The 10,943-nt window shown below is 50.2% G+C and overlaps 1 protein-coding gene across 1 annotated transcript; it reads left to right on the top strand.

Moving 5' to 3' along the window:
* Window positions 1-4,420: 4,420 nt before the first annotated feature.
* ZIC1 (Zic family zinc finger 1) lies at window positions 4,421-7,892 on the top strand. The gene is made up of 3 exons (XM_055418998.1): window positions 4,421-5,402; window positions 6,821-6,984; window positions 7,695-7,892. Exons 1-3 carry the CDS (start codon window positions 4,421-4,423, stop codon window positions 7,890-7,892), a joined length of 1,344 nt encoding a protein of 447 aa, XP_055274973.1.
* The last annotated feature ends 3,051 nt before the right edge of the window (window positions 7,893-10,943 follow it).

Genomic DNA, 10,943 nt, shown 5'->3' with positions numbered 1-10,943 from the left:
GAGTGGGTCCCAGCGGTCAGCGTCCCGAGGCAGGACCAGACCGCAGGAGGGCGAGGATGCGGCCCCGCAGCTGACCCAGCCGGCATCTCCCGGCAGGTTGGGGCGGAGAGGCTCCATCATCTTGCAGCCAGCCGGCCTAACTCGGCTCCTTTGACCCCAGAGAGGGGAAGCCAAGTCCTTCCCCGCCGTCCTGGCTGGGGGTGGGGGGGCAGGACGGAGAAGCTGCCTACAGGGGCCCCCCTCCTGCGGGGGCCTGGGGGCAAGGGAAGCTCAGGGCCATGACTCCCCTTCTGGTGCCAACGGTGGGGCACCCAGGCAATTTACAGAGAGGGGAGGGAAGGCGGGCAGGCAAAGAGCTGCTCTTGGTCCGAGTGCCAGTGGGAGCCCCATTCATCCCCCTTGCCCACCCCCCTCTGAGAAGAAGGGATGGACTCATCCCCAGCGTAGCCTCTCCTCGGAAGGGCCCCCTCCTCCCCTCAATGTCAGTGGGGTGGGGCCTATACCCACAGTTGAGGGGCTCAAGAGGGGGGGATGGGGAAACACATCAGGCTGGGCCTTTTACCCCAGAGGGGTTTGGGTGCCAGTGGCCGAGATAAGGGTGCGTTCTACCCGGAGGCTGGGGGTACAGGTCTGGTCCGCTTGTCCCCCGGACTCACGCACTTACCCTGCTCCACCTGTTGCCGGGATCGCCTCATTTCTGCACATCACTTTGGGGTGGCTGAGGGGGGACCACAGAACCCTCCAAGCCTCTCTTTTGTGGTTCCAGCGAGGCGGTCATCTTTCATTTCTCCTTTTCCAGCTTTCGGGAAGCAGTTAGGGAATGTATGATGAAGCAGAAATGAGCCGTCAGGATGATATTTTAATGGCTTATATGTCACGTTGGTGCATGTGGCTTTGAACTGGAGCCGCTTGCGTTTCCTGCAGAGAGCGCCGCAAATCCCACTTGATAACTTCTACAACCCACAACTTTTTTTTTTTTTTCTCACATTCACTCTTACTCTGTATATTTGGACGCGTTTCCTAAAAATACCCTCTTGTCAACGTCCCCCTTGGATATTCCACGGACTGGAGAGGAGAGGACTGACTTTTCTTTTATGAAGAATTATTTTCCCTCTTCCCCCCTCCCAACCGCTACCCTTCTCTCCTCAGTACCCCTCCCTTGCTTTTTCTTTTCCTTTTTTTTTTTGCAAGGCAGGCGAGGTGGGCTCAATATTTGTTCTCCCTGGTGAAAGCAGTACAGCCTCTAGAGAAAACTTCACCTTGCAGATAAGATTTTTATGACTACCGTGAGGCAGGATCCAAATTCCCCTTACAGGAAACAGAAAAGACTCCGAGTGGCTCCTCAATATCTTTTTTGAACAAAGTGTATGGCAGTTAAAAAAAAAAAACCAAACAAACCCTCAATCCCTTTGCCTTCATTCCCCATCCCAGTTCTACTCAAAGTTGGCAGGGAATTCGGGGGCTGCTGCACTCAGACTTGTTGCTGGGGACGGAACATTTGATTTTTTTTTTCTTTCTTTCTCAAATTTCTGTTTCCCAGCACAACAAGCTCAAATGCTCAGCCAGGTTCCCTCAGACACCAGGAAATCATCCCAACTAACAGAAGTCCAGTTTTGAGGAGGGAGAACCCAGGAAAAGAGCAGCTCAGCTCACCAACCCCAAGCGGGAGTCTAGTTGGTGAAAAGACCAGAAAACCAGAAAGGAGGAGAGGCCGACTCTGACCCTGCCTTCCTGCAGCCAGTGCAGCCTGAGCAGGCGGCTGGTCAAAAATATTCATTTTCATTTTCCTCTGGCCCAGGCAGGCACTGGTGAGTTTCCTAACGGGCCGCCTGTGAAAGGATGAGTTGAGGTCTCTTTGTCTGAGAAAAGAGTTTAGGGCTCTGATTCAGCTGCAAAGAAGCCAAATGAAGTTAGAAACAAAGGGCAAATTGAAGGATTCCGACTCTTGGCTTTTTGTGTTTTCCTTACTACAAAATAATTAGACCTAATGAATATGCAGACGCTTCTGCTAAACCCTCGGCCCGGGCTGCTGGGTTTTAAACAGAGCTGCGGAGAAATGCAACCTTCATCCCCCAACCCCTCGTAACTGCATGCATTTTTTGAAATGCATAAATGTTGCTCGCCTTAATTGATTGAGTCACAGGGATTTTTTCCCCTGCTTTTAAGTGCCATACTCCTCTACCTTTCAACAATCATTTTAATATATAGTCAATGGCTCTTTGTGGACGGGACAAAAAGCAACTACGCGCAGTTGTTGAATAGACTTTGCGCTGGGCAAAGACAGGTTAATCGAGGGCCGCATCGCGAAAACAAGCGAGTGTTGTATGTTTGCACTGAATCCAAATGTCTGCATTTTCCTAACTAAATCAAAGGGAGTGTTATTTCTTTTTCTGCTCACTCATCTGAAGGTAAGTAAATTTTCTCTGGCGATCAAAAGCCTGGTCGGCAACAAAGACCGCGCCCGCTTTTTCCACCGTCCTGGTGTGGCGAGTTGCGGAATTTCAATAACTGTGACAAGGGTGACTGATTTGTGAACTAGAAAAGGTTTGAATGTCACAAAATTTACATTGGTCCTATCTATCGGAGATTTAAATACCAAAAAAGTATTCGGGGATTTCTAGGGAGCTCTGGGCAATCCTGAAGAACAATGGCGCGTTGGGAAATTTACAGTTTTACCTGAATGAAAGGGGCCCGGGTTGGGAACACGAGTGCAGAGGGAGGGGTTAGCGGGAGGGGCAGACAAGGGAGACTAGGGAAAAGGGAGAAAAGAAAAGAATAACACAGGAAGGGAAAAAAGAAAAATCGGCAATAATGTTTTTAATTTGCTTAAATAAAAAAAATCAAACTTCAACCAGGAAAGTTAGAGCTCTGATCCACCTGTGCTTTTTATTTTTCTGGCGGGGGGGTGGGTAGGGCGCAAATAGCCTGATTGATTTAAAAACAGTGAGAAAAATCGAGGCAACCGCTCATCCTGAGAAATAACATTTCTTGTGAAGAGAGAGTGGAGCGTCTGTGTGCTCCCGCGATCTTAAATTATAAGCAGGAGGGGGACGAAGCAAGAGGGAAGCAAACTTCAAAAGGACCAAATAACAAAAGCCTCCTTTGCTTCCCTTCAAGGCGGGGACAGGGGGAAAGAAAGAAAAGAAAGTTGCTGAATCGGGACATTCTGGAAGTGCCTTAGCTGTGTTTACCAGCCCCATCCCCGCCTCCTGTTCTCGGAGACGCCCGAAGTCGCTAATCGCTCAGCTAAGAGCAGGTTTGCAGAAGGACAAGATAGAGAAAGACAGAGAGGTGGAGAGGGAGAGGGGTACGAATAAAAAGAGAGAGAGAGCGAGAATGTATATGACCGCGAAAAGGAAAAGAAATCGTGGCAAAATTTTTTTTCCATGAGAAGAGGGAAAATTTTGGCTAAAAAAAAAAAGTTGCTACTCCTGGCAGCCCTGTTTGTCAAAAGGGGATGTCAAGCGCTTTACAATACCTGGGATTGATGAGGCGGGCGGGCCAATGAACGGCGCGCGGCGCCTCGGCGCGCCCTCCGTTGGCGCGGCGGCTGCGGGCGGGGGGAGTGCCGGCAAACCAATGGGCGCCCGCGTCAGCAGCACGTGACACCTCCCCCTGCTCCCATTCATCAAGGGGGGGACGGTGTCGTCCTTTCAATTCATTTATCTGCAGGAATGATTGCTGCTATCAGTCTCGCGCTCACCGCCCGGCTGAGGAGGTGAAAGTTTCTCCCCAGGAAGATAAACCGCAAAAGACAATATTGTGCATGATTTGCGCCTTTTCTTTGGCTTTTTCTTTCTTTCTTTTTTTCTCCCCCTCCCCCCCTTTTTTTTTTGCAAAAAGCAGAGGGGGGAAAACGGAGAGTGAAGGAGCGAGGAGGCGAGCCTGAGAGAAAGGAGAGAGAGAGAGAGAAAAGAAAGGGCGAGGGGCTAGTGGAGAAGTGAGGAGGGGCGTACGGAGCGAGGCGGAGAGAGAGCGAGTAGTCGCGGCTCCGGCGCTCACATTCCTCTATGCTACAAATCCGGGAGGAAGTTTTTTTGGGGGGCTGAGATGCTCCATGCCTTTCCCCGGGCAGCCTTGACGCGGGGTCCTCTCGGCAGAAACTGAGCGACGAGAAAGTGAGAGCCGGGCCGGCAGGGTCCGCTCGGCGGGCGCCGGAGCCCGCTTTGCTCGCGGCCCACAGCCGTCCGGCTTCCCTGCGCTTGGCCAGGCGGGCGCCCCGGCACGCCGCGCCGCTGCCTGCGGGCTAGGACTTCGCGAGGTGGGTCGACTCCTCCTCCCTCCTCTTCTTCTTCTTCCTCTTCCTCCGCCTCCCGTTCCTCCTCCTCCACCACCACCTCCTCCTCCTCCTAATTTTCCCTCCTCGGCGGGCGAGGGTGGGGGGGGCGGGGGAGGCCGGGGCTCGCCCCGAGCAGCCACGATGCTCCTGGACGCCGGCCCCCAGTACCCCGCGATCGGCGTGACCACTTTTGGCGCGTCCCGCCACCACTCGGCGGGCGACGTGGCCGAGCGAGACGTGGGCCTGGGTATCAACCCGTTCGCCGACGGCATGGGTGCCTTCAAGCTCAACCCCAGCTCGCACGAGCTGGCCTCCGCGGGCCAGACAGCCTTCACATCCCAGGCTCCCGGCTACGCGGCTGCGGCGGCCCTGGGACATCACCACCACCCGGGCCACGTTGGCTCCTATTCGAGCGCAGCCTTCAACTCCACGCGGGACTTTCTGTTCCGCAACCGGGGCTTTGGCGACGCGGCGGCTGCAGCCAGCGCGCAACACAGTCTGTTCGCGGCTTCGGCCGGGAGCTTCGGGGGCCCACACGGCCACACGGACGCCGCGGGCCACCTCCTCTTCCCCGGCCTTCATGAGCAGGCGGCGGGCCATGCATCGCCCAATGTGGTCAACGGGCAGATGAGGCTTGGCTTCTCGGGGGACATGTACCCGCGGCCCGAGCAGTACGGCCAGGTGACCAGTCCGCGTTCAGAGCACTATGCCGCGCCGCAGTTGCACGGCTACGGGCCCATGAACGTGAACATGGCCGCTCACCACGGCGCTGGCGCCTTCTTCCGCTACATGCGCCAGCCCATCAAACAGGAGCTCATCTGCAAGTGGATCGAGCCTGAGCAGCTGGCCAACCCCAAAAAGTCGTGCAACAAAACTTTCAGCACCATGCACGAGCTGGTCACGCACGTCACTGTGGAGCACGTCGGCGGACCTGAGCAGAGTAACCACATCTGCTTCTGGGAGGAGTGTCCGCGCGAGGGCAAGCCCTTCAAAGCCAAATACAAACTGGTCAACCACATCCGCGTGCACACGGGAGAGAAGCCCTTCCCCTGCCCCTTTCCTGGCTGCGGCAAGGTCTTCGCCCGTTCTGAGAACTTAAAGATCCACAAAAGGACGCACACAGGTACGGAAACGGCTGTCCTAGACAGCCCTTGGTTCCCTATCCCGGCCCTGGGACCCGCAATTCAAAAGTCAGCGGCGGGGGCGCACAAGCCCGGCCTCGGTTGGGTCTGGAAATCAGATTTCAGCAGACAGACAGCGAAAGTGTGCTCTGGGTTTTAGTTTGAGGCTTGAAAGTCTCATAAAGTATAGAGAAGGTTGGAGGAGAAGGATCTGGGCATATAGATTTTTAAATAAGAACTACAAAAGGCTGGGAGAGCTAAGAGACAAACCGGCTTTGGGGAGCCCTTGGTGCGCGAGAAGCCGGGAGAGGTGGCTGGCTCCCGGCGGCGGTGGAGGCGGAAGCGCCAACCGCTTCAGCTGCAGGCAAATCTAACCGTTTGCTTCCAGCCAACATCCCCTCTCTATGCACCTTAGTGAGGACTTTGCCAAAGGGAGGAGTTGAGGAAACTGGAGGAGATCGGATGAAAGGGCATAGAAACAAAAACAGAGACAGAAAAGAGGGGGTGGCGGTGATGAAAGCAAGTCAGTCGGCCTTTGGAGGCTTTTGGAGGTTTATGCATATTTAAAGAGCCCCGAATTTAATAATGACTTGTTTGTAAGTAGATTCGAGGAGTCGGGAGAATCGGCAGAAGGCGGAGAATTCCTTTTTGTCAATTAGATTCTATGAGGACGTTTCCAAAACCCCGAATACCTTGAGTTGGCCTTTAAAAATAAAGAGACCAGTCGGGAGCAGTTAAAAGAAAAGTTCGCGGCGAGCTTAGGGCTGAAATCTGGGTCGGGCAGGCCGTTCTGGGCTTATTGGGCCAGCAAAGCCGGGAATTCGGGCTGCTTCATGGTTCTGGTGGGCCCAGGTGATATCTGAGAATCGCCTTTGGAACTTGGCGCTTAACGCCCGAGTCAGAGAAGAACTTGCAGTGCTGCGCTCTCGGCCCAGATTATCCTACAAAATGTGTATATAGGAGGTGGGGTGGGGTGGGGGCGGCGACGGCGAAGAGGAGGGGGTAGGGGGAGGAGAGAAGAGCCAAACTGTAGGAGAATCAGCCCGGAATGTGAAAATTAGAAACCGGGAGCTAGGTAGACGCTTCCCTGAGTCGTCTGTATAGCCCCGGGCCTAAAAACCTGCAGCCAGACCTGCTGCTACTCTGGGATCTAAAAAACTACCACCACCAAAAAAATAAAATAAAATAGTAAAATCTGGATCTAATTGGATTGAGTTAAAATAGTTCAGATGTTTATAATTCCAGCGCAGATATATGATTTCATTAACGACCCGGGTTTTGAGCTTGAAAAGTGCTAACCCTGAGCCGCTGCTTTTTTTTCATTTTTGTCTTTACTTTTAATATTTGTTTACTTTTTTTTTTTTAAGAGCCGCGGGGTTTGCTCTAATCAGACCTCTCTGTTTCTCGCCTTTCGCACCAGGGGAGAAACCCTTCAAGTGCGAGTTCGAGGGCTGCGACCGACGCTTTGCCAACAGCAGCGATCGCAAGAAGCACATGCACGTGCATACGAGCGACAAGCCGTATCTTTGCAAGATGTGCGACAAGTCCTACACGCACCCCAGCTCGCTGCGCAAACACATGAAGGTAATCGCCGCGCTCTCGCCGCCCGCCTTGGAGCCAGGAGCCCTCGCGGCTCTTCGGCCGGGGTCGGGCGGCGAGTGGCAGCTGGGCGGTGGCAGGAGCCGGCAGAGACGTAAAGGCCACGATTCCTCTCTGCAGACTGCGCAGAAAGGGCGGGGGCTGGTAAAGGGGATGCGGGTACCCAAGGCCCTTCTAAATTTACTGTTTAATAATGAAAGTCAAAAGAAGCGAGCAGAGGCTGCGACTGAGGGGGAGCCAGGAGAGTTCCGGCGGGATGATGCTGCCGAAGTGGCGGCTTCGGCGGCTTGGCTGACAGCGCCTGCCCGCAGTTGGGGTCTTGCATGCGGACCTGAGTACTGGCTCACCTAACCTTGAGCCAGCAAATTTCAGCGGCTGCTGGGGGGCGTGTGTGTGTGGGGGGCACCATCTCGGGCTCTGGCCTCACATCCAGCCTCCTGCTTCCCACATCTCTTTTCTTTTGTGAGGCGGGGGCGGGGGGGGGGGCACTGTCCTTTCCCGGAGCCGGGTCTCTGCATCGCTGAGGCGGCAACCAAGCCCAAGTCCCACGGGTCGGGCCTCCTTGGAGTTCAAGGGGATCCAGGACTCCGAGGTAGGGGGATGGGGGGCGGCAGGCAGCGCTCAGCCTTCGTGCTCCCTAACCGGCCGCCGTGGCGGCTCTTTATCTCCGTAAAAACGCGACTTTATTCCCGCAGGTCCATGAATCCTCCTCGCAGGGCTCGCAACCTTCGCCTGCCGCCAGCTCGGGCTACGAGTCCTCCACGCCACCCACCATCGTGTCTCCCTCCACAGACAACCCGACCACCAGCTCCCTGTCGCCCTCATCCTCCGCGGTCCACCACACAGCCGGCCACAGCGCGCTCTCTTCCAATTTTAACGAATGGTACGTTTAAAATCAGAAACAAAACACCGAACAAAACCCTATTTAAGAGACTGAGCACACACGCGTATACAACACATAACTGAAAGAATCCTGAGCGTCAAAACAGCATCCCCACCCCCAAATCCTGTTTTTTTCTAAACCTGCCGATAGAACCAGGACCGAATGAGAGAAAGCACTAAACCTTTACTTTTTTTTCTTTCTTTTTTTTTTTTGGCAAAGGCTTGGTAGCCAACGGGTGGGAGGGTGGGCGAGGAGAAGGCGGCCGCCTGACCAAATGCCGCCAACCCCGAGGGCCGGTTTCTCCTGGGAATCGGAACAGGCTCTCTGGGATTCGGCCTTTTTTTTTTTTTTGCTTTGCATTCTTGTAAATACAGAATTATTAGCTTAAAACTGTACTGTTGGATTCTGTATATAGTTCTATCTCGGTTGGAACGGGCGGGTGGGATCGTGGCGTTGTGGTCTTTGCATTGGGGGAGGGGGGAGGGGCTGGGCGGGAGCGGGAGGGGGAGGGGTAGGGGGGTTGGGAGGCCGAAAGCCAACTGTTTGTACTGAATGGCAAGAATGTTCTAGTAAATGTGTACCAAAATGTGAATTACTTTGTACGATTACAGTCTCCACGTCGACCTAACAGAATATTATTGGTATTAATGTGCTTTTTTTGTATAAAGTGCAAACATTTCGTCCCAAAGTCTAAGTACCTTAGTGCAGTAAAATGTTGTTTCACGTCCTGTCAAGAATTCGTATAGTACGAGCCTGGATCTGCGTGTCAAACTGTTCCATTTGTTTATGTAAAGTGATATTAAAAAAGATATAAACTATAACTGTCCAGTTGCTTTTGGCAAAAGATACAACCACATAATGTATATAATTCCTAGTTTCCATATTTATCCGCATGTAAAGGGCCGGTTTATTCATGTTACAGCTATTCAATATTTATGGCTAGAAGAACTCGTATGTACACTTTAGTTTCCAGAACTGTTTGGTAACCTTTCGTACCTTATTAAAGTTTCTGAAATATCAGTGATTGTGGTAGGAATTTCTTCTTCACCCCCAGCAACCTGCTGCCTCTTCTACCAGCCTTAGTGGGTCTCGGGAAAAGCTCACCAGTCTTCCCTTTCTGTCATCGCAGGTCGTATAAACATGATAAATGAAAGCTACCCTGCTGGCTCTCGGAGAGGGTGTAATTAGTATTTATATCAAAATTTATGAAACAAATTTTCGGCCGCAGTATAATTTAAATGACCTTTGCAGACATAGAATAACAACCATAAAAATAACAGAAATAGATTGCCCAGGCGACATCAATATTAATGTAGGCGAATTGTCGAAGCTCAGGGGCTGGATCTGCAGCTTTGTAAATGAACTTGCAGCCTAGGGTTCCGCTGTCCCCCAAATTAAATTCCCCCAGCTGAAACCAAGTTGCAGATTTACAATATCATATTTTAAATTGCTGTCTTCAATTAAACCATTTATGGCCATAACTAATTTTCAGGATGTCGATGCATGCTTTTCCAGGCCTGCCTTCTTTGTACAAAAGTAAACGTCCATAAAGCGTTTTACTTATATTTCTTCAAACGTGATGCTAATTTAAATTAATTACCTCCTATGATATGTTATTATTCCTATAATTTTGCCACTGTTATTAGTTCTCTCAAAAATACATCTAGGGAAGAGAATTATTTTATGTAATTTGATTATCTTTCTATCTCTTTTATTTATTTCTCATTTACTTAAGAAATTCGTTCCATTGGCTGGCGTTGATACAGTAAATTTGTAAATGAGGAGACAATATAAAAAATCTAAATTACTTGTGCTTAATGACTGTAGCAGAACGCCTTTTCTCTAAATCAGATTGTCTTTCTTGCAGTTTAGTTTGATAGATTTGCAAGCTATGCTGCTCCCTCGAAGTTAGCTGCGCTGGTAGGAACGCAAGCTTCTTTGTCTCTGGTTGTAGCTTGCATGATCGCCCCATTAAGCAGACAGCGTAGCCGGAGATGACAAATCAGGGTCTTGGCTGTAGCTGCAAGGGTGTGGATGGGTCAGAGCTGGAAGCAGAAACTGACCCCACTGAAGGCCAGGAGCAACCCAGACTTGGATGTTTAATATACTGTGTGTATTCAGGAAGTCACAGGCCACACTGACCGTGAGAATGAAAACAAGAGGGAAAAATACTCAAGAGTATAAGAACACCTTAAAATACTGTTCCAAAGTATACCTTCAACCCATTACAAAGTCAAAATGTTAAATTCTCTTAAATCTGGGGGGGCCTGTCCTTTCATTGCTTGCTCTTTATATTTGTCACTTTTGGTCAACAAAATTTTATTGGGTATGGAGGGGATTTGCTACACTTTCTGCAGCACATCAAAAAACTAGAGCTGGTGGTGTTTAACTTAAAAAAGAATGTTATTATGATCTATAAGAGTAGATATCAACCTTTCATGAAAAGAGCGCCACCTTGCAAGGTTTGGTGAGATTTAAGGAAGTTGGAACACCTAAGCAGGAATTGCTGCTGGTTCTGAAATTTTGTGAGAGTAGAAGCTGGGCCCCAGTGGCTTTGGAGGTTTAAAAACTGACTAACAGCATAGTATTTGAAGTGACTACAGACATTAGGCCCAATAATTAATAAACCTAGAAAGAAGAATAAAAATAGCTCAACTTTCTAGGAAGGAAAAGCAAGCACCTCAATAAATAATCCTTTCCTTTAGAGGTCAGAATTTCTGGGAGCCTGATATAATAGTAATAATAATAACAGTACTTTTGTAACTTTGTTAGGATGTTAACATTTAGGAAGATAGTCAATGAGTGCATTTTTTCTTTGAAAAATTCCTGAAAGCAGTTTACCTCAAATTTTGAAATATAAATGTCTCATGATTTGTTGTATACCTGGTACTCTTTTAAACTTTAATAACATAGTGTAATAATGTAATGAAATATCATACTGTGATATATGAGTTAAATAGGATATTTTAAAGATAAATTTTAGGGATAAATATTTACTTCACAACTACTTCATAGTGTAAAATTTTTTTTTAGACATTGAAGGTCAAATAATTAAAAAAAA

Source organism: Moschus berezovskii, chromosome 1 (genome assembly GCF_049115385.1).
Source record: "Moschus berezovskii isolate FMDL1 chromosome 1, NW_MosBer_1.0, whole genome shotgun sequence".
In the NCBI taxonomy this organism is placed as follows: domain Eukaryota; kingdom Metazoa; phylum Chordata; class Mammalia; order Artiodactyla; family Moschidae; genus Moschus; species Moschus berezovskii.
The sequence above is the reverse complement of the archived record's forward strand: the minus strand, read 5'-3'. Positions and strand labels throughout refer to the sequence as shown.